Source organism: Balaenoptera musculus, chromosome 14 (assembly GCF_009873245.2).
Source record: "Balaenoptera musculus isolate JJ_BM4_2016_0621 chromosome 14, mBalMus1.pri.v3, whole genome shotgun sequence".
In the NCBI taxonomy this organism is placed as follows: domain Eukaryota; kingdom Metazoa; phylum Chordata; class Mammalia; order Artiodactyla; family Balaenopteridae; genus Balaenoptera; species Balaenoptera musculus.
Window position 1 is genome coordinate 28,216,164 of NC_045798.1, and position 24,786 is coordinate 28,240,949.

The 24,786-nt window shown below is 41.1% G+C and overlaps 1 protein-coding gene across 1 annotated transcript; it reads left to right on the forward strand.

Annotated features, from left to right (window-relative positions):
- Nucleotides 1-206: 206 nt before the first annotated feature.
- MC2R (melanocortin 2 receptor) lies at nucleotides 207-19,553 on the forward strand. The gene is made up of 2 exons (XM_036823659.1): nucleotides 207-258; nucleotides 18,484-19,553. The coding sequence occupies exon 2, from the start codon at nucleotides 18,584-18,586 to the stop codon at nucleotides 19,475-19,477; it is 894 nt and encodes a 297-aa protein (XP_036679554.1). The 5' UTR covers nucleotides 207-258; nucleotides 18,484-18,583; the 3' UTR covers nucleotides 19,478-19,553.
- Nucleotides 19,554-24,786: the final 5,233 nt, after the last annotated feature.

A 24,786-nucleotide genomic window follows, 5' to 3' on the forward strand; every position in this document is an offset into this window, starting at 1 on the left:
AAGCAGCCTTGCCCAGCTGAGCCCATGGAAATTGTGTCTTAATCCAACCGCTTCTTTTCATTTCTCTGACTTCGCATTACCAGAAGTATGCAGTGCGTTTCGAATGACATTTATCCAAGGTTATGACAACAAACAACTGTCTCTCTAGTGATGCATTTGTTCTGTGCGTCCCAGCCCAAGGCCCTTCTCTTGCTTTTCTTTCAAACCTCATTCGTTCTCAGTCATCTCGGCCAGAAAGTTCCTGCTTCAGAGCTGAAAGTAAGTACATTTTCTACTAATTTCTCAGGTTCTTAAGTGCTTTGGGATCATAAATAGAACACTTAGGGAAAAATCTTGAGAAAAGATTCTATTCAGAATTCCTAATAGCTCATCTTTTAAATTATGGTCTTTCATCTTCCTGTGGGAGTACATTATTTTCTAATTAAACTGTAACAACAAAATCTCTTACTTGTATGTCTAACTAAAGCAAACTTCCCTCCTGATGAATTTCTTAGCTTCTCTACAGTTTTAGTCTCTAAATCATCATCAAACTCTATTCAGGACTACAAGCAGGTTTTTCCTAATGGGATTAGGAGCGGAAAAAGTCATGTTTCTTTTACCTCCTGAGAGTCACCCTTTTACCTGATTAACCTTCTGTTTCCATTCTGGCGCTGGTGTGTAAGCATCTCTGCCATCGACATATACATGTGGACTTTCTGTGGTTCTAGGGCAGTTAACACTCTGCCTTTCTCATCTACCAGTTCAATAGTCCTCTGCTTTCCTTGGCAAAAATACAGGGTGTAGGATAAATGAGAATTAAAAGCAGATTCCTGATCACATACTCCTCCAAAGTGGTTGTCACTTGGAAAGCCGTGCAGTCACTGCAGACCTGAGACATTCACTCTTTGCTTGGTTGGCTCTGTCACGGGGGATATGTATTCCCCAAAACGGAGGGCTCAGTCTTTTCACAAAAGCAGCTATTCTTCCTATTATTTCCCTAAGCTGCCTTGAGATGATCCTACCACTCATCTTCCTCCCAAACACATACACTTACACACACATATACGTGTACACACACGTACACACATGCATATACCTGTACGTACATACATGCATGCGCACACATGCAAAGCCAAGGGGGAAAGAACTGAAAGAGTGATGAGAGGCCGACGTGGAGAGCAGGCCCTGGAGCAGGATTGGGAGGGGCAGGCGTGCAGAGGGCTGGTCACGAGCCTCACTGGTTCACGCACTGACCGGAAAGGCCCAGGCACACTGAGGCACCAGGCCTGCGACCGCGAAGCCGCTGTGGCTGAGACAGCAGGTCACACTCAGTCCTCGAGAAGAGCCCCCACGGGGCTGTGGGAACCCAGAGAAGGGGGGCCCCAGCAGACGGGGTAGGACACCCCCCGGTGAGTGGAGGGGACACCATGGAGCACCTTGGCTTTTCAGTGGCCCGGGTTTCGTGGTGGGGGGAGGTATGGGTGTCCCCCTCCAGCACGATCACCCTCTCACTCCTCAGGGCAACCTCAGGCAGCTCAGTGTAAAAAGAAAAGCCAACCTACTTTCACCTCGTTAGTTTTCCAGGCATGTTTCCCACCTGAATACTTAATGGCTAATTAACCTCAGGTGAGATCCTCCTTGTCGTAAAAACACCGGCAGGTCTGTGCTGGTGGGTGGCGTCTGGGGCCAGGACGTAAGGACAGGTGGAGGGAGCACAGGTGGGGCAGCTTAGGGAAGGCTGCCCAGAGAAAGGGGGTCCAGGCGGGAGCGCTCTGGGGGGGTGGGGCCCAGGTGGCCTTGAGGCTGCGAGAGCTGAGAGACAAGAAGTTGTGTAAAGGGCATGTCATCTCAAGAAGTCTGGCTGATATTAAAATGATACAAAAATTCAGAAGGTTTACACTCAGGGCTCCACATGCACTGGCCAACGTGCCAGCGATGCGTGTGGGGCCTTGGAGCAAGACAGACTCAGCAGCTCAGTGATCTTGAGCAAGTCCCTCTCTGAGCCTTAGTTTTCTTATTTATGAAACGGGTGGGAGAGCAGGGAACAGGAATAGAATGTGCCCCTCATATTTAACTGGAGCAGTGAAAAACACCTCTCACCCTGCACCGTCTCTGACCTTTAACATGGAGACCATTGTAAGAGAAGCCAGGGCAAAATCAGAGTGCTTTTAAAGTACAAATTTTAAGGATGTGCTGGTGTATTGGGGGGTTTGCTCTTTTATTTGTTAAAGTGTTAATTTAAAATGTTAAATATACATTTTGGGCCCTGCGCAGTAGACAACGAATCCCCTACAGCTTTAGGTAAAGCCATAAAGCTACAGAAATCAAGGCAAAAGAATAGACAAAGATCAGTGGAAGAGAATAGAGAGCCCAGAAACAGACCCATACAAATGTAGCCACCTGACTTCAACAAGGGTGTGAGAGCAAAGCAAGGGAAAAAGGATAGACTTTTCAACAGATAGTGCTGGGAGAAAATACTTGCAAAATACATATTGGAAATGACTTTTTTTCCAAAATATTCAAAGAAATATTAAACTCAACAATAAGAAAACAAACAATACAATTTTAAAATGAACAACAGATATGAATAGATGTCTCACCAAAGGAGATCTACAGATGGTAAATAAACATAAAAATAATTCTTATCATTTATCATTAGAGAAATGAAAATTAAAATGACAACGAGATACCACTAAATACTTATTAGAATGGCTAAAATCCAAAATGCTGACAATACCAAATGATGGTGAAGATGTGGAGCAACAGGAGCTCTCATTTCTTGCTAGTGGGAATGCAAAATGGTACAGTCACCTTGGAAGACAGTGTGGTGGTTTAATACAAAACTAAACAGACTTTTACCATATGATCCAACAATTGTGCTCCTTGGTATTTACCTGAGTTGAAAACTTATGTTCATCACAAAAATCTGCACATGGATGTTGATAGCAGCTTTATTCATAATTGCCAAAACTTGGAAACAACCAAGAAGTCCTTCAACTATCCTTTAGCTATCAAGCCTAAGAAAGACAGGAGTGAAACTTAAATGCATATTACTAAGTGACACAACCAGTCTGGCCATGTGCTCTGTGATTACCATTATATGACGTTCTGGGAAAAGGAAAACTGTAAGACAGTAAATAGATAAGATATTACCAGTGGTTTGGGAAGGGACTGAGGTTGAATAAATGTAGTACAAGGGGATTTTTAGGGTGGTGATACTATTCTGTATGATACTGTAATAGTGAATATATGACACCATGCATTTGTCAAAACTTACAGAAATTTACAGCATAAAGTGCAGATCTTATGTTTTCAAAATAAAAAAAAAAATCATTTAGGAGGTTAGAATGTCTCAGGATGGAAGCAACCAAAGAATCTGATTGTATCATAAATACATGAAAGAACCTCAATGCATGGGGTGGGGGAAAGGTGCTGATATAAGTGATTTTGAAAATGAGTAGAGACTGTAAGACAAAGGCAATCTGCTCTCTAGTTGATACGGTTCACCACGGGGATGTGGCCTAACAATTCCGAAACCACTGGAAGTGTGCATCTGGACCCAGCAATTAAATGATGCCCTGCACGTGGCAGGAGCTGGGTTCCTCACTGTTGGGCCAGGAGGTTACAGGTAAGCAAGGAGAGGAGGCCAGAAGGCTCCACGTGGCAACAGACTGGAGTTGGAAACTTCAAGATGAGCTCATGCTTAGCTTCATGTAGATACAGATGGAGAGAGAAGTATTTGTAGATGTGTGTACACACATGGCTTAGTGTATACACATGTGTCTCCTTACTCTGTTAGTGGAAAGGGCTCAGGAGCAGCAGCACCCCAGAAACAACATACACATTAGCCCTCAGATCTTGGTTTTTAACACGATTCTCCAATAAAAGGAGTCAGTGATCCTTGGAACAATGACTGATTCCATGACGATAGCACAAAATAACAAGATGAGCCTGGAACATCTTGCAGTGTGGAAGGTAAATAATTGTTCCAAAAAATCACAGTGGTGAGGGTATGTTCAAAGGGTATGTGCCAACTGCAAGAGCTCCCAAAAGCCAAAGTTGGAACAATTTAAGCAACAAAATAAATAATATTGGATTATAACCTAAAGTATAAAATAAATATCCATGTGTCCATACTGATACCAATGATTGAACAAATCATAAATGGAAGACAGTAGACAAATCTCCCATGCAGATTCCCAAGTAATTTACGTGGCTCTTCCACTCACAGGAGGCAGGCACAGCTCTCCACTCCTGAGGTGTGGGCTGTGCATACTGACCTCCTTTCAAAGAGGTCATGCGGCAGGTGGGCAGGGGAGAAGTTAGACAGGCACGACCTCGGCCAGGTGATGCCGGAAAAGTCGTGTTGACGATACGTCCCTTGATGTGACGTAATGAGGATATTACTTTACCTCGTGTGGTCTTCCTCCCCCCAAAATCCGTAACCCCAGTCTGAGCATGAGAAAAACAGCAGACAAATACCAACTGTAGGACATTCTACAAAATGCCTGACCAGTACTCAAAACTGTCAAAGTCATCAAAAGCAGAGAAAGTCTAACTGTCACAGCCAAGAGGAGCATAATGAAACATGCTCAATGTAAAGGTGACTAAATGTCATGTGGGTATGAACAGAAAAAGGGCATATGGTAAAAACTAAGGAAACATGAATAAAATACGGGTTTTAGCTAGTAATAATGTGTCAATATTGGTCCGTTCATTGTGGTTAATGTACCATACTAATGTAAGACGTTAATAATATGGGAAACTGGGTGTGCTGTGTATGGGAACTCTCTATACTATCTTTGTAACTTTTCCATGAATCTAAAATTGTTCTAAAATAAAAAGTTTATTTAAAAAAAAATGTTCATAGCTCCATCACCCAATTAAAATTGGACATATGTCTTTCAGGGATTTTTCTATGCCTTTGCATGAGTGTATATGTACTCTGCACCACTGAACCATGATTTTAACCATGGAGTAGTGGTCTACATCATGGGCCTGCCAGAATTTATTTAACCAATCCTCAGTCACCAGTTGTATATATGGTTTTTCAGTTTCCCACTATTATCACTAACATGTATACACAGTGAGCATCATTGTATGTACATCTTTGTTCCTATCATTGACGATTTGTTCAGAGCCACTGAGTCAGCTCAGTCAGGTTTGTAGGTCCTAAAGGCAGAGTGTGACAGTGGAACTCTCTCTGTCACCTTCTACTGGGTTAGGGTGTGTGACTAGGATCCTCAGATTTTTAGTGATGACACATTTTCTAATTCAGGGGTTTGAAGTAGTACTAGACACCTATATTTAACAAAACTTGATACCTGGATTTTGAACAATTTATATTTATTGAAACTTAAGTAAATCAGCTGTGATTATGATCTTTCACAACACCTTCATTTATAACTTTTTTTTCATCAATTTTTATTTCTCTGAAGTGTCATTGGTCAGGCTCCAATGTTAATAGAAAACTGTTTGCTTTAACCATGTATTTCTCTTTTCCTCCTCCAATTTTCGCTCCAGCCAACTATCAGTATTTTCTCCTGTATTAAAAGAACTTGGTACCAAGTGCAGGAGGGGGCTGACCTGCTTCTAGGAGAAGCCTTTCTCAACTCACCGGTCTACCTTTTGATTTGCACCAAATGGAACCCCAGGAATCTGAAATTACATTGATAATATCAGGTTTATACTTTTTGATCACGGTATATATTTCCTTTTACTCATTAGAATGATACAGTGCTTTTTATCCTGAATCTCTCATAGAAGTCATATTTTAATATAGACCTCATATAACCAGTATGGGTTGCTCCACAAAGTAATGGTAAAAATAGTCGCATCTCTTGATATTTGAATTAAATGTTCAAGCACCAACCTGCTATGTGGGGTAAAAAGGCCAGTATCTTCCTCTGGGCTGCCTCCTATCCTGAATGTTCTAAAACCCCAGTGGCTTACGGACTCCTAAACTGAACAGTGAGCCTGGCATTGGTCCATCTAGTACTGTCTGGACTCCTCACTGCCACTTGGTGCCGCTGTTGGGAACTGCTCCACCTGCTCGCAGAGGTGCTGGTCCTGGTGGGCGTGGTTCCCAGGCCAACCAGGGCGGAGCCTGCTTCCCAGGACTGTCAGACCACCGCCCGAGGTCCTCAGCACTTCAACCCCATCACAGCGGCCCCCGGTGTACTAGCCACCCCGGAGCTCTGGGACAAAACTGGATTTGACATTCATCTCTCACTTCCTAGAGAAGGACCGTCCACTGTCTCTTTCTCTTCCTGAGTAAACATTCCCAGAGGCTGGGCAATTTTTCTATCAACAAGTAAGACATCTGATTTCAACTCCTTTCTACTGACAAAGGCTAGTCACTTGCCCCTTTCCTTCTAAAAACCCTCTTCCTTTCTCTCCTGCACAAAAGGTCTCATTATTTTTCTGCTTTTTACTGCCCAGGAGAAACTTTGGCCCTGTACGTGCTCCTGCAGATAAAGCTGTTTTCCTGGACTCTAGGGAAGCTGGTCCCTCACCCTTTCTAAGAGGAGAGTGAGGCTGTTCATTTTACAGGCACTCCTTCAAATAAGAGGAAACCAAAAAATTAATCTCTAGCAGAAGCACTCATTTTCCCACAAAATTCTAACTGAAATTTGGTCTGCCAATGAAAAAATAAAACCACTAACTCCATTTCTTGCACATTTTATATATCTCCCCCAAACATATCTTTCTAGAAACACAAACTGTTGATTATTCAGTTGATGATGTTCACATTCTAACGCATCAAAAATAGTCAGTGGGCACTTCAGTGAGTTACTGAAGTGGATCAGAGAGGAGGAGGGAGAACCTACCAGCCCCCGACCCAGGGGCTTACCTGCTGCTCAGGAGACACAACACAAACACCAGAAGCTGACCTTTCAAACGGGCAGAGGGTGCCACATGACAAATGCAAGGCAAGAACAAAACACGCTTCAGGACGTGAGAGTAGAAAGGCCGCCTGGGTTGAGTGGTAGGCAGAGACACTCAAGACGTTTGGTCTTGACTTGGGGCTAAAACAAAAGTAGGATTTAGAGGAGAGATTGCGGAATTCTAGAGGGAAGACAGTAGTAAATATGTCGAAGGCAAAAATGTGCTAAGCTTCCTGGAGATGATAAGAAAACTGGGCTGGAAGGTGGGTTCTACATAGAATACTGGGAAACATGGCAAGAAAACGTTAGCCTGGGACAGATTGTAGACAGCCGTAAATGCCAAGTGCTTTAAAAATGGGATTTTATTCTGTAGACAATGAGAACTCCTTTATGGAGCCCACACTGCATGCCTGGCTCTGGGCTGGGTAATTTACATGTAGTGTCATATATAACCCAAACGTAACGCAAGAGCTCTGAACTAAGTAGTCTTGTCCCCATGTGCATGTGGGGGAGCTGAATATGACAAGGCTTAAGGATATCTATTTCTTTGATGCTTTTTCTTGATTTCGATGATTATTTCTCTGGTGAGCATCTTCAGCTGTTTTCTTATGAACATATCTAGCTCTCTTGCCAGAAAAGTGCACCATTTCTCTGGAATATAGTGAAACAAGGCGGCAGACCTAAATATCCTACAAACTCAGCCCCTGCACTTCAGTGATTCAGCCTTTCCACTGACACTGAGCTGATGCCTTTTATACACGAAGACTCTTGATTGCTGTGGAGTGGTTTGTGAAGGCTTAGCCTGATTTCTTACTTGGTTTAATTCTTTGCAACCTTCTGGAATTAATTTATTTGTATGATTGACAGATGGCCCAAAGTGATGCATGTTACAGTGTGGTGTGTGGGGTAGTGAGGAGTCTGAAGAATGCTAGGACTGATACTAAAAGTCAGAGAAGTGATTCTTTCCCAGTGTGCCTTTTCTTCCCTTAGAATCACCTGAAGCATAGAGAACTTCCATGTTGAAGCTCCTTGATTTGCTAACTTTACTTTAGAGCCCTAACAATATTTACAATGAGCAGCAGAATTGAGTTGCTGAAGCAGAAGGGCCTTGGAGACACCTAAGCTTGTCAGGTATGCTGCTGAGAATGTTTTCACTAAGAGATATTTTTTGCTTGTCTTTCCCATCAGTTGAAAAAAGGGGGCTTTATACTAATTATCATAGCTTTTGCTTCCCCCTCCTCCCCTTTAAGGTAACAGTAATCTCACCTAGTCTCAACTGTCACTTGGCTGTCCTTACCATTTTTATGTACTTTGGAGTTTGATATAAATGTGTTGTCTCACTGGCCAGGGAAAACTCAATTGAATTACTAACAAAATAGGAGATTTTGAGTTTTATACACACAACTAATTAATTGAGTATTGATTTTTCTCCAATTACATTATACAATGCAAATGAAGATAAAAGGCACAGTCACTGAAGTAGAAAGGTACCAGGGGAAAGGGGTACCCACCACACGGACTGAAGATTCCCATCACTTACAAAGTCCCTCACAACAAGCAGAATCTTTTCAATTTGTTCACCTGTTCAATTACTTTTATGAGAAGTCCTTCAAAGTGTTCGGCCCTATTCAAGTCAAACATCTGGGACTGAAGGTGTGGACTGGCAGGTGCTCAGCTCCTCGGGGCGAGCGGGGAAGTGACTTGGCAAGACAGCCGACAGGTTACACACATTCCAACCATCACTCAGACTCCTGCCAGGAGTGCCAGTGCTGAGTGGAGTTGGGTGCTGGGCAGCAGGGAGGTTGGGGAGCCTGCTCAAGGGGAAGCAGGAAGCTCCCAGACCAACCCACATCCTCCACCCTGCCCCATTCCCATGCTTCACCCTCCATGGTTTAAGTTTCAGCGAAAGCCACTAAGCTCTGGTGAAATCCAAATAACTCTTCCCCTTCGGAAGAGTGGCTTCCAACATTTCAGCGGGCTTCATCTTAACGTGCAATCAGAGTAATATTCAAAATACTTAGAAGATGCCAGAGGACACTGACCCCCTACAACCCGACACTAAGGTAAACTGGTCCATTCAAGACAAAGTCTACCATTCAGCTACTTTAAATTTATGTAAAACCTAACCTGTCCCTGCATGTTGGTTTTTAAGATTTTACTGTTGTTTCCTATTTTTCTTTCTTTCTTTTTTTTTTATTTAACATCTTTATTGGAGTATAATTGCTCTACAATGGTGTGTTAGTTTCTGCTTTATAACAAAGTGAATCAGTTATACATATACATATATCCCCATATCTCTTCCCTCTTGTGTCTCCCCCCCCCCCCCCCCTTCCTATCCCACCCCTCTAGTTGGTCACAAAGCACCGAGCTGATCTCCCTGTGCTATGCGGCTGCTTTCCACTAGCTATCTATTTTACATTTGGTAGTGTATATATGTCCATGCCACTCTCTCACTTCGTCCCAGCTTACCCTTCCCCCTCCCCCATATTTTTCATCTTTTCTTTTTTTACTGGATCATCTTTAGTTTATTTCACTACTCTTTTTTTCCACTCTTTTTCTTCTGCTTTTGAATTTAAGACCAAGAAATAGAAACACCAATCAGTTATAAGGACAGTTTGTACCCAAACAGGAAATGCTGGGTGTCTCTTTCAGCCACATGTCGAGGGAGGATGGGTCTGGTGTGTTTGTGGGCACTGAGACAGAAGTAGGAAGTAAGATCATAAAGGCTCAAATGCCCTGAGAGCACAGGAACAGTGGAGAGTCTGCCCAAGATGGGATATCAGAGTAACACAGAGGGAGGTAACAACATACATGGCAAGTATGTAGGCCAAAACCTACCAGGTGTTTTGTTGGCAATGATCGAAAAGTTTGATAACCCTGCACTGAGGAGGCTATGGTGGGAAAGGGCTCTGCTGGTGAGGATGTAAATTGACACAACCCCTCTGGAAGGCAGTTTGACAATATCTATGAAGACCAGTGATGCATATACACTTCCACTCAACAATTCCTTTTCTGTGAACTTATCCAACTCATTATGCACATGAGAAATTATATACTTACATGATTATTCATTACAGCATTTTTTATGCAGCAAAATGTCTGAAACAACCCAAGTGACTATCAATACACACAGATTAAATAACTCAGGACATATCCACCCAATGGAATACCATGTAGTGGTTTTTAAAAAAAGGAAGAAGGAGGAGGAGGAGAAAGAATGAGAAAGTGATCCATCTACTTTGTGGAAAGTCTCCAAGATGAAACAAGGTACAAAACACTATGTACAATACACTGACTGTTGAACACAAAGGGCAGGGGATCATGCTGGCCATGGAAATGGGCCTCTCAGATCTGCTGTGGGAAGTAGGGCTGACTGGTGCCCAGCGCTCTGTGTCTGGATCCCACCATGTTCCTGCTGAGGTCCTATTTCTTCCAGGCTGCCCCCAGTCCATGACTGGGCACAGTCTATTTCTGTTGGAGCTAGGATTCCTCTAATTGGCAGCTGGCTCAAGGACTCCCCACTGGCCAGGTCAAAACTTCCCAGTTCTGTGCTGTGGTCTGAGACTCCCCCTTTCTTCCTCTCATTTGCCCCCAGGAGTCAGACCTGCCTCACAGCCTGAAGGCTTCCCTGTTGCTCTTGCTGCCTCTCCCCTTCACCCTAACTAACAACTGGGAGAAGATGCACATACTCCTCTTTTCTTTTATGGGCGTAAATAAACTCCAGAAGAAGATTGGTCACCTCTTTGAGGAGTGGTAATGGCACACAGGATAGAGGGTTGGGAGGGAGACTTTTTACTATTTATGCATATGTACACATGCACAAATATATGTATATAAATATATATGACTGCAGTACCTATTCAAAAATGAAATAAAAATGTTACATGCATCTAGTGAAAACAGGGAGAGAGGGCAGCACAGAGCTGGGATGCAGACAGGAGCCCTGTGGCATTGTGATTTATAATAAGAGACATGCATTTGGTCTTCCTCCTCTTTTCTGGCACAGAGCTCACAAGACAGCTGGAATTCTCTAAGTGAGGAGAACAATCAAGTTGTCTTCTGTTATGTTAATGAGGTGACTTTTAGAAAGCCGCTGGTAACCTAAGGATGGGGGCTGGTTGCCAGGGAACCCAACTCCACCCCTGAGGGGCTGAAGGTTGAGTCATCACCAATGGCCAGTGATTCAATCAACTGTGCCTGTGTAATGAAGCCTCCCTAAAAACCCAAGAGGAGGGGGTTTGAAAAGTTTCTGGGAAAAAACTTTCCTGGGAACCCAGACCTCAGTTCCTCACTGGCTCTCTCTGAAGCCTAGGTTCTAAAACTCCATCAGCTGGAAAAGCCTGGAAGCCCTATAACAAAAACCACTTTTTTGGATACTCAGCAGAAAAATAAGCCATGTTACCCTCCTTCCCAGCTGTTCTCCCGAAGAGCCATACAACAACCCCCAGGAGCACAGAGAACACGGGCACAGTATTGCTGCCTTGTCTTCAGAAAGGTTCAGGGGAGCCCCCCAAACTGCCCACCATCTCCAGGATGCCTGCAGCCCTTCTACTCAAGGCCTCACGCCATCACTCTCCCTTCTCAACTAAAGGAGGGGATTGCGGGGCCTTGCTCTTCTCTGAATTTCTTTAATAATCTTTGAGAGATAATTGGAAAAACAATCCTGACTTGGTCATATGTACAGGTTTCAGGTTTTTAAGTTATTTTATTTTCATTTCTACTAAAGCCAATAAAAATTCCTTATCCGATAAATATTTATAGAAGCACTAAGATTTAAGTGATTTGATTTGATACTCATCTTTGGAGCCAAACAGACCTTGATTTAAATTCCAACTGTGCCTCTTATAGCTTATGGAACTTCAGGCCAGTATCTTGGCCTTTCTGCCTCAATTCCTCAGATGCAAATTGGGGAAAATACGACTACCTTGTACTGTTGACAAGAGGATTAAAATAAGATGCCATGCACAGCATGTGGCATTGTACCGGTTGGCACATAACAGGAATTTAACAAATAATAAAGCCTTCTCCTTTCTCTTAGAGCCCTGCAAAAATATGAAAATTAGATTTTTTACATTTTCTGGTCAAAGACAGTAATCAGTATAAAAATCTCATTTTACAGTTGCCCGTGCTCCCTTTGCTTTTGCAAACAACATCGGCCCAGTTATGCCGCATAACAGTTGTTGGAGCCACATTCATTTGCCCTGTGACGCTGTTAACTCTGGTGACTCGTGTTCCTCGAGACCCAGCCCAAAACCAGAAGTCAGTTTTGCTTTTCCCTGTGGTCCTTATGTGATTATTGTTGCTCCCAATTCTCTGCTTTGTGCCCAAAACCTACCCCTCAAGCCAAATGAGTGAACAAAAGTTGTTGCTGGGTCAGATTCTGGTCCTCCTCCATCATGCCCCTTCCCCCTCAATGCCTCCCAGGGCAACACCATAGACAGAGATGGAGCCTTCTAGACCCTGGTTACCGAAGCTCAAGATCAAAGAGCTTGGTCTTCAGGCAAGGAATTAATCCCGGAGGTGAAAAATAATATAAGAAGGACTGAAATGTAAAATATCACTCTACAAACCAAGACTTGGCCACCGTCAAGCTCCACACTGAGTGTGACCCCCTTGGGGGTGTGCACAAGAGCTAATCAGTTGACAACCTCACACTCATAGCAAGGCCAGAGTCAGCAGGAAGCAAAAAGAAAAAGAAAAAACACAATCAAAACCAAAACACCTGCTGGTTTAAGAATACATTGATTCTCTCTTTATTGCAGGATAATAATTTTTGGTGTCATTTTCTAAAATTCTTTGTTTGGCCGTCATTTTAGCAATTGTTTTCACCGACTGAAAGCACTCTGGGGAGCACCACCCTCCCTGGCAGTGGCATGGAAGCCATGATTCAGTGCTCACTGAAGTCCAGACCTCAGTGGTCTAAAAGGCATTTTCAGAGACAAGTGGAAAAAGCAAAGATGATTGCTGTCTCAAGGAATGTAAGAGTTCCAGTATTAATTTGGAAAAGAATCGCCCATTTGGTACTTTTTTCCCATAGAATCTGAAAAATGAAGTTATAATATTTTGTTAGGTGATAAAGAGCACGAACTGATTGTTTTCATTTTCTACTAAAGATCTTAAAAATAGTTAATGTTGTTTTGCTTTTAATGTTTACCAAACACATTCCTTTTTTTAAAGAAATAGCCAAAACTTTTAAAACACCCATTGTATTCTCCTATTATGAAGAATAATTTAACTTTACCTCTTATATTGAATGTTAAACTGGGGTAGTTTCTTTTTTTTTTTTTATAAATTTATTTTATTTATTTTTATTTTTGGCTGCGTTGGGTCTTCGTTGTGGTGTGCAGGCTTCTCATTGCAGTGGCTTCTCTTATTGCGGAGCATGGTGCGCAGGCTTCAGTAGTTGTGGTGCACAGGCTTAGTTGCTCCATGGCATGTGGGATCTGCCCGGACCAGGGCTTGAACCTGTGTCCCCTGCATTGGCAGGCGGATTCTTAACCACTCTGCCACCAGGGAAGCCCTGGGGTAGTTTCTTAATAGTATTTGAGCATCCATAGTAGTCTATGGCTCCACCAAATTAGAAAACAAATTTATAAACAGTATTATCAAATCAAATACATTTTTACCCTGAAATATGGAACTGAAATCTGTGAGTTCTCCCTTTGAAATAGAAGTGAAAACACATATTACACCATCAACTATGGGAATAGTACATCAACTTCTTTGCCTTTTCCATAAGCTGTAGGGTGAGGCAGTGACCCAGAAAGACAAGCAGTGGAAAGAAAGGACCTAAACATCCTGTCAATTCATGGAACCCACCACCACCTCCAAGTTGAGGAAGGGTGACCATGTGCTTTCCTGTTCTGAATCTTTACTTCTTTACTTGTTCTAACCCACTTTACATGCAATTGGATTCAGGAGAAAGATAAGGAGGGAAAGGGGAGAGACACAGGATAATCTTTATCTCTAGGCTCAAAATTCCACTACATATATTTTCACAGAGCAGTTAAGATGAGGGTCCAACTATATAATAATAAAAGGATCAATACAAGAAGAGGATATTACACTCATTAACATATATACACCCAATATAGAAGCACTTAAATACATAAAATACTAACAGACAAAGGGAGGAACTGATGGGAATACAATAATAGTAGGAGACTTTAACACCCCACTGACATCAATGGACAGATCTTCCAGTCAGAAAATCAATAAGGCAACAGAGATCCTAAAGGATACAATAGAACAGTTAGACTTAATTGACATCTTCAGGACACTACATCCAAAAAACAAAAACTAAAACAATAAACAACCATAATACACATTCTTTTCAAGTGCACATGGAACATTCTCTAGGATAGATGACATACTAGGACACAAAAAAGCCTCAACAAATTTAAGAGGCTAGAAATTGTTTCAAGCATCTTTTCTGACCACAACAGCATGAAACTAGAAATCAACCACAGAAAGAGAAATGAGGAAAAAAAATTACATGGAGACTAAACAACATGCTACCAAAAAACCAATGGGTCAATGATGAAATCAAAGAGGAAATAAAAAAATACCTTGAGACAAATGATAATGGAAACACAACCATGCCAAATCTATGGGATGCAGCAAAAGCCGTCCTAAGAGGGAAGTTCATAGCAATACAGGCCTTCCTCAAAAAACAATAAAAATCTAAAATAAACAACTTAAATGACCACCTAAAAGAATTAGGAAAAGAAGAACAAACAAAACCCAAAGTCAGCAGAAGAAATGAAATAATAAATATTGGAGAGGAAATAAATAAAACAGAGATCAAAAAAACAGAAAAGATCAATAAAACCAAGAGGTGGTTTTTTGAAAAGATAAACAAAATTGACAAGCCTCTGGCCAGGCTCACCAAGAAGAAAAGAGTGGACCCAAATAAACAAGATAACAAATGAAAGAGGAGAAATAACAACAAATATGGCAGAAATACAAAAAAACAAAAAAGAATACTGTTAACAGTTATATGCCAACAAATTGGACAACCTAGAAGAAATGGACAAGTTTCTAGAAACATACAGCCCACCAAAACTGAATCAAGAAATAGATAATTTGAACAGACCAATAACTAGAAGTGAAATAAAATCTGTAATTAAAAAAAAAACTCCCTGTAAACAAAAGTCCAGAACCAGATGGCTTCACTGGGGAAGCCTACCAAACAAACAAAGAAGAACTTATACTGATCCTTGTCAAACTCTTCCAAAAGACTGAAGAGGAGGGCACCCTCCCAAAGTCATTCTATGAGGCCACCATCACCCTGATACCAAAACCAGACAAAGAGACTACCAAAAAAGAAAATTACAAGCCAATATCTTTGATGAATACAGATGCAAAAATCTTCAACAAAATATTAGCTAACCAAATCCAACAACACATAAAAAGGATCATACACCACAATCAAGTTGGATTCATCCCAAGGGTCACAAGGATGGCTCAACACACACAAATCAATTAATGTGATACATCACATCAACAAAAGACAAAAACCACATGATCATCTCAATAGATGCAGAAAAGGCATTTGATAAAATTCAACATCCATTCATGAGAAAAACTCTTGCCAAAGTGGGTATAGAGGGTACATACCTCAACATAATAAAAGCTATTTATGACAAACCCACAGCCAACATAATACTCAATGGTGAAAAGCTGAAAGCCTTCCCACCAAATTATGGAACAAGACAAAGATGCTCACTCTCACCACTCCTATTCAACATAGTATTGGAAATCCTAGCCACAACAATTAGACAAGAAAAAGAAATTAAAAATATCCAAATTGGAAGGGAAGAGGTAAAATTGTCATTATATGCAGATGACATGATACTCTGTAAAGAAAACCTTAAATACTCCACACAAAAACTATTAGAACTGATAAGTGAATTCAGCAAGGTAGCAGGATACAAGATTAACAAACAGAAATCTGTTGCATTTCTTTACACTAACAATGAAATATCAGAAAGAGAAACTTTAAAAAATTCCTTTTAAATATGTGTCCAAAATAAAATAAAATAAAATAAAATACCTAGGAGTAAACCTGACCAAGGAGGTGAAAGACTTACAAGCTGAGAACTATAAAACATTGATAAAGGAAACTAAAGATGATTCAAAGAAATAGAAAGATATCCCATGCTCCTGAATTGGAAGAATTAGTATTGTTAAAATGGCCATACTACCCAAAGCAATCTACAGATTTAATGTAATCCCTATCAAATTACCCATGACATTTTTCACTGAACTAGAGAAATATTCCTAAAATTTACATGGAACCCCAAAAGACCCAGAATTGCCAAAGCAACCCTGAGGAAAAAGAACAAATCCTAAGGCATAACGCTCCCAGACTTCAGACAATACTATAAAGCTACAGTAATCAAAAATGTGGTATTGGCACAAAAACAGATATATGAATCCATGGAACAGAATAGAGAGCCCAGAAATAAACCCACACACCTACAGTCAATTAATCTTTGACAAAGGAGGCAAGAAAACAGTGGAGAAAGGACAGTCTCTTTAGCAAGTGGTGTTGGAAAAGCTGGACAGCTGCATGTAAATCAATGAAGTTAGAACACACCTTCACACCATTTGCTAAAATAAACTCAAAAAGGCTTAAAGACTTAAATATAAGACATGACACCATAAAACTCCTAGAAGAGAACATAGGCAAAACATTGTCTTACATAAATTGTAGCAATGCTTTCTTAGATCAGTCTCCTAAGGCAAAAGAAATAAAAGCAAAAATAAACAAATGGGACCTAATTAAACTTACAAGCTTTTGCACAGCAAAGGAAACCATAAACGAAATGAAAAGACAACCTAGAGAATGGGAGAAAATACTTGCAAACAATATGACCAACAAGGGCTTAATTTCAAAAATATACGAACAGGGCTTCCCTGGTGGCACAGTGGTTAAGAATCTGCCTGCCAATGAAGGAGACACAGGTTTAAGCCCTGGTCTGGGAAGATCCCACATGCCATGGAGCAACTAAGCCCGTGCACCACAACTACTGAAGCCCTCGCGCCCTAGAGCCCATGCTCTGTAACAAGAGAAGCCACTGCAATGAGAAGCCTGCGCACCACAGCGAAGAGTAGCCCCCGCTCGCCACAACTAGAGAAAGCCCATGTGCAGCAACGAAGACCCAACGCAGCCAAAAAGCAAAAAAAAAAACCCGAACAGTTCATACAACTAAATAGCAAAAAAACCCCAAACAACTGAATCAAAAAATAGGCAGAAGGCCTAAATAGATATTTCTCCAAAGGAGACATACAGATGGCCAACAGGCACATGAAAAAGTGTTCATCAAAAAAAAAAAAAAAGTGTTCATCGTCACTAATTATTAGAGAAATGCAAACAAAAACTACAATGAGGTATCACCTCACACCAGTCAGAATGGCCATCATTAAAAAGTCTACCAGACTTCCCTGGTGGCGCAGTGGTTGAGAATCTGCCTGCCAATGCAGGGGACACGGGTTCGAGCCCTGGTCTGGGAAGATCCCACATGCTGCGGAGCAACGAGGCCCATGAGCCACAACTACTGAGCCTGCGCGTCTGGAACCTGTGCTCCACAACAAGAGAGGCCGCGACAGTGAGTGGCCCGCGTACCGCGATGAAGAGTGGCCCCTGCTCGCCACAACTAGAGAAAGCCCTCGCACAGAAACAAAGACCCAACATAGCCAAAAAAAAAAAAAAAGTCTACAAATAATAAATGTTGGAGAGGGTGTGGAGGAAAGGGAACCCTCCTACACTGTTGGTGGGAATTGGTGCAGCCACTATGGAGAACAGTATGGAGGTTCCTTTAAAAACTAAAAATAGAGTTGCCATATGATCCAGCAGTCCCACTCCTGCGCATATATCTGGAAAAGATGAAAGCTCTCATTCAAAAAGATACATGCACCCCAATATTCATAGCAGCACTATTTATAATAGCCAAGACATGGAAGCAACCTAAGTGTCCATCAACAGATGAATGGATAAAAAGGATGTGGTATATATATATACAATGGAATATTACTCAGCCATAAAAAAGAATGAAATAATGTCATCTGCGGCAATGTGGATGGAACTAGAGATTATCATACAAAGTGAAGTAAGTCAGACAGAGGAAGACAAATATGATATCATTTATATGTGGAATCTAAAAACATGATATAAATGAACTTACAAAACAGAAACAGGCTCACAGACATAGAAAAGAAACTTACGGTGACCAAAGGGGAAAGCGGGGAGGAATAAAAGGAGTTTGGGATTAACAGGTATATGTTACTATATATAAAATAAACAAAAGAATCTGAAAAATAATATATATATACACAAACATATACATAACTGAATCATTTTGCTGTACACCTGAAACTAACAAAACATTGTAAATCAACTATACTTCAATTAAAAATAAAAATATATTTAGGAAAGATTTTTAAAAAGATGAGGGTCCAGTAAATTGTTTTATTTAAATATTCCACCATTATATTTTGCAGAGGCAATAGAGCTTCCTCAAAGCTAACATGGCTTGTTTTTATTTTGAGATCTATTTTGCAACTGATATTCCTACATACACTTTTTTAGGTGGCTGTGTGGTTTTTACCTCAGATCTTCAGCAAGAACTACAAAGAAGAAAAGATTCTGAAGAATCAATCAAGTTTTCTGTCAAGTCCCAGTAACATCCCTGTCTTAACCACACGCAGGAGAGATGAAACACATTATCAACCTGTATGAAAGCATCAACAGTACAGCACGAAATAATTCAGACTGTCCTCCTGTGGTTTTGCCAGAAGAGATATTTTTCACAATATCCATTGTTGGGGTTTTGGAGAATCTGATGGTCCTTCTGACTGTGATCAAGAATAAGAATCTTCAGTCACCCATGTACTTTTTCATCTGCAGCTTGGCTATTTCCGATATGCTGGGCAGCCTGTACAAGATCTTGGAAAACATCCTGATCATGTTCAGAAACATGGGTTACCTCAAGCCTCAAGGCAGTTTTGAAACCACAGCAGATGACGTGGTGGACTCCCTGTTCATCCTCTCCCTCCTTGGCTCCATTTGCAGCCTGTCTGTGATCGCCGCTGACCGCTACATCACAATCTTCCACGCTCTGAGGTACCATCGCATCGTGACCCCACGCCGTGCCCTTGTCGTCCTGATGGTCATCTGGACGTGCTGTATGGGCAGCAGTATCACCATCGTGACCTTTTCCCATCACGTCCCCACGGTGATCGCCTTCACAGCGCTGTTCCCACTGATGCTGGCCTTCATCCTCTGCCTCTACCTGCACATGTTCCTGCTGGCCCGCTCCCACGCCAGGAGGACCTCCACGCTTCCCAGAGCCAACATGAGAGGGGCTGTCACACTGACTGTTCTGCTCGGGGTCTTCATTTTCTGTTGGGCACCCTTTGTCCTTCATGTCCTCTTGATGACATTCTGCCCGGCTGACCCCTACTGTGCCTGCTACATGTCCCTCTTCCAGGTGAACGGTGTGTTGATCATGTGTAATGCCGTCATTGACCCCTTCATATATGCCTTCCGGAGCCCAGAGCTCAGGGACGCATTCAAAAAGATGACCTTCTGCAACAGGTACCAGTAATTATTGGCCCCTGATTTTAGGAGCCATGTGGAAATACTGTCAGGGGACAGAGTAACGTGACATACCAACAATACTAATGCTCCAACTGTCCTTTCCTTCCCTAAAGCACACGAGGAGAATCCCACTGACTTGTGTTATAATAGCTCAGTTCCATGTGAACAGCCTTGCTGTAGGTACAACTTCTATAGCTAGAGAGACAAAATATTTACTAAAAAGAAGGACAGGATACAAAGCACATACAGCAATACACATATGAGAACTCTGGGCTGAGGAAAAAGTTGTTCTTCTATAGATATCTAGCTAGCCTATCACTGGGGTGGCCTTTCCAAAGTACTAGGACAAGTACTCAGTGTATAAACTACAGGGCCTTTGTAAGCCAAAGGTGCCATTAAGTTGCTGCAGCTGAATTTGCCTGTCCCACACTGCCACACAGAATCCCTGCTCGCCTGCTTTCCCTTCTGCCTGCCTGCTTTATTGTATGCCATCTCAGATCTTTCTGGAAGCAGGCAGGATGCACATTATAAACGTCAAATAACCAGCGTTGAGTTTCCAATAATAAAGAAACCTTCTCTGTTAGTCTTCTTTGCTAACTCAGTATCCCACTGGCCTTAAAGTATTTTCCTGGTTAAAACTCCTCATGCTTTAGAAGCATAAATTTCAAAGGAGGAAATAAAAATTTAATCCATTTGGTTCCTATGTAGGAATAAATAAAGGTCAGAGGAAAATTGTGAAGTTTGTAGAAGATATAATCAATCCTTGTGTATCTGTCCAAACACAGAAGTAAATGAAAAGACGTCCCAAGCCCCAATACGCATTTTGTGGACTAAGTAGAGAGTGTGTGTGTTCACCATGTTTTTGGACTATGGGGGAAACCAAGACCAAAACAATACTTCAAGACAGTGCTATTATTGAGACCCAAGCCAGAGAGTGATGAAAAACACTTAAACTCATTCCACAGATGAGTCTGAGAGGCAGATACCATCACTGGAGAACTTCATCCTACCATCAGCCACAGGAAAGATGCCAGATATCGAAAAGTGACATCCCAAGTAGGGTAAAGGAAGCAAAAATTGCAAGTTCATCTGTTTTAATAGCTAAAGATAAAGCTTAAAGAGGAATCAAATTCTGATCCTAAGTCCTTGCTGAGATGGAAGAGAGAAAGAGGCCAGGTCTGCAGGTGCACGGAGCTGAGCTGCTCAGGATCCACAGTGAGGGACGGCGTCTCGGGAAGAGGCAGTTCTTGGCCCTCGGAGTTTTCCCTGAGCTGCTGAAAGGAGAAGCCAGCCACAAGCAGGACTGCTGGCTGGGTGATGGGTTGGCTATTAGGTGTGGGGAGGGACAGGAGCTTAAGAAGCAGAAGAGAAAGCACAGAGTTAAAGGGAAGGCAGTTGCGGGCAGGTGTCCAGAAAGCCTGTGACACAGCTTGAAGGTGAAACCCACAGTGTGTCTTCTGGTCCTCCATTCTCTAGAAATCCTTCTTTGGTCCTTCCCCCTCACCAAATGAATGATGATACCCTTTTTCTCCTCTTATTTCTCTGGCAGAACCTCCAGGACAAAGGCAAAAAGAAGCAAAGACTGAGGGATTCCTTACGCTTTTCTTCACTTTAATAGAAATGCTTTATAAAATTTCACCAATAAGTTTTTGAAAATTACCTTTCATCAAGTTAATAATGTTCTTTTTCTGCCTAGTTTCTTAACAGTAATTTTTAATCACTAATCAATGTTGAATTTATTTAATGCTTTTTCAGCATCTATCAGATGATCAGTTTTTCCTCCTTTAATTTCTTAATGTGGTATACCACATTAATAGATTTTTAACAGTTGGGCTATCTTTGCAAACTTCAAATGAAGATTGAGATGTATTATACCAACCATGGTCATGTTTACAAAGCTAAAATATATTGTTTGACAAACAACTTATTGTGAATTATACTTTTACATATTTGAAATTACCTATAATGATATAATTTAATTTATATTTCATGAATGACCTCTAGTGAATTTTATGAAAAATGAGAACAGTACCAAAAAATACAGATTCAAGATATGTGGTTTTGAGGGCATTCCCTGGCAGTCTAGTGGTTAGGACTCAGGGCTTTCACTGCCAGGGCCTAGGTTCGATCCCTGGTCTGGCAAGTAAGATCCTGCAAGCTGTGCACTGCAGCCAAAAAAATAAACAGATATGTGCGTTCCATAAATATTCCCTTTAAAATAAAGGAGAAGAAATTATACATGGAATATTTAGTTGGCTACTCCTTTACGTATATTTAGTGATTTTTTAAATCTATTTTGTGCAGATCCCTATTTGCTACACATGCAACAGTTTGTAGCTAGAAATTCTCACACTCAGGGTGACAATCTCCCGTTGACATTACAATATGATCATTGAAGAAACAGCAAACAACTGTTATTTATTTTGCCAACATGTGTTGTATATTTAAGATCTATTATTCGCAAAGTATTGCTGAGAAAAGAATCCAGTTACTCCTCTTTGCAAATCTACATATATGTTTCTTTTTCTTTTAATTTATCTTTATTTATTTTTGGCTGTGTTGGGTCTTTGTTGCTGCACATGGGCTTTCTCTAGTTGCAGCAAGTGGGGGCTACTCTTCATTGCAGTGCGTGGGCTTCTCATTGTGGAGGCTTCTCTTGTTGTGGAGCACGGGCTCCGGGCGCGCGGGCTTCAGTAGTTGCGGCTTGCGGGCTTAGTTGCTCCGCGGCATGTAGGATCTTCCCGGACCAGGGCTCGAACCCATGTCCCCTGTGTTGGCAGGTGGATTCTTAACCACTGCACCACCAGGGAAGCCCTACATATATGTTTCTTTATCCACATAAGTGTAGTCTGTATTACAATTAAAATTTTTGATAGTATGTTAAGAGCCTCTAAATACCTATATACTCTCGTGCAGTGAAAGCACATCTTTTGTCACATCCCCTAATGTCTCAGGTCAGACTTTGACCATGTTCCTCAGAATTCTGAAAATAAGGAGGGCAGAGGGCAGGAGGACCCACAAAAGATTAAGAATACCCTTCAGAACAGTGAGTGTCTCTTGCTTCCATTAGCATATTAATAAATGTACCTAATTTAATTTTTTAAGAAAGTTTTATGTCAGTAGAAGCTATACTATATCTGAGATAACAAATCCCATGAGCTTAAAATCTGTTAAAAGTCTTCATTTTATCTGTCCCTACTTAATCCTTTTCAATTTTCTACAGGTTCTAGCAGTCTGGAGTTTGTTGAACAAGACTGTGATGTCATATAGACTTTAAGCAGGACCCCTTGCAGCCCTTGCTGAAGAGCGCTGAAACTTTTCTCCTGCTCCCTTTCTCCTGACTCTTCAATGATATCCAACCCAAGAGTGTTGGACACATTGAAAATTGTCCCAATACCAATAAAGCTAAAATGTTGATCAAATAAATTCATAGAATATGTCTAGAAGTGGCAAGAACTTCCTTTTACAGACAGAAAAGCACAGTCATGAGAGGTAAGAGAATGATTCAAAATTCACGTCATTGAGTTCAAATCCCAGCTCCATGTGTGCTATTTATGTAACCCTGGACAAGATATTTAACTTCAATAAGAGTCCATAATTCCACCAGTTATATAGGGACCAGAGTATTACCTGCCTCACAGAATTTTGTGAGAAATAAATTAAAAAATAAAAGTTCAGCACAATGCTTGCAACACTCAGTGTATTAAGCTAAATGCTTAATAAAAGTTAGTGTTTACTATTATTGTTATTATTATTATTAATAATATTACTCCAGTGTCAGACAAGTGGGCAGAGCCTTTTGACCACAGTGTAAAAATGCTGCTGCTTAACTTAATGCTTTCTCTTCTGATTCTCTCACTATAAAGGGCCTTTCCTTCACCCACTTCCCCTGCTCTCTTAATCTCTAACTCCACATATGTAAAAATACTCCTAATCAAAAAGCCCATCTCTAAACTCATCATAACAATTAGCAAGAATTTAGGTCTAAAAATCATACTTTCAGCATCATGACTAAAGCACTTCCACATAACCATGGCAAAGAAAAATAGCTACTTCTAGGAATCCTGAGTGCTTTCCTGATAACTATTTGCATCCTTCTAAGTATTTCCATGGCACATCGTCACTACAGCTCTACATTCACAGATTTTTTTGTATGGTTTTCACTAGTTTCTACTCCTAAAAATAGTCCTAGCAGGCACATTGATTAGAGCTTAAAAGTTCAAATTCTGGAGTCAGAAAGAGCTGGATTCATGCCTGGGGAAAATACTCAAGCTCTTTGAAGCCCTTCTCTCATCTATAAACTGGGCTAATGACTCCACCTCTATAACAGTACGCCATGCCTACATAATGATCCAGTGAGGACTTGATGAGACAATGCATTTAAAGCACTTGCACAAAAGACAACACATTTGTTGACGAGTAGATAGTTAAATGACAGCATGGCTATTTACTGTTATTATTTCTAACATTTCAGATAATTAAACAGGGATCTGAGAGGTTAAGTTACCAATTCTTAATCTTATGTTGTGACCAAATTTTTTGCAGAGAACCTTCTTGAACATCTTAAGAAATAGTTAAACAAAGCTTTGGCTTCCACTGTAGGTATGCTGGAGCAGCCTCCTAGAAACAAACCCTTTAGCAGATAAGTATAAAGTCTGGACACAATTTTAAATATCTGAGGCTCTGAAAAGTGAACAAAAGCAGGAAAGTTTTGGAGAAGAGTTGAATCTTGAAGGAAGGGACAGACATAGGTGAGTCTGCATTTCTTTAGTTTTGAGCTGAGGGGTGACAGTCTCAGTGTGATGCAGGGTGATTAAAATTCTCATGTAAAGCCCACCATCTTTCTGGCCTGAGGTACCAGGCCACCAAAGCTGCCAGAAAGTGAAGGGACATGTCATGGAGGGGATAAGCCAGAAAAGAGAAGCCCCTAAATTTTGTGGACAAGCACTGCCCAAGTCTCTGGCTGACCCTTGAACCAAGCATGTAGAGGGCAGACTCAACATAGCTTGCATATAAGGCTTAAGGAACTAAATTTGCATTTGAACTGACATCATTATAAGTGATAAATGGTCTGCAAGTTAATTGTATACTAAATAAAACCATCAAAATTCTTAGAGGAATATAACAGAAATCAGAGTCTCTCCAACATAATACTTACAATTTCTAGGATCAAATTCAAAATTAGTTGATATATAAACTAGGAAAGTTTATCCTTACTCAAGGGAAAATACAACCAACAGAAGACAACCCTGAGATGACTCAGATGTCGTCAATATCAACAAAGATGTTATAACTGTTATTAAAACAATGTTCATT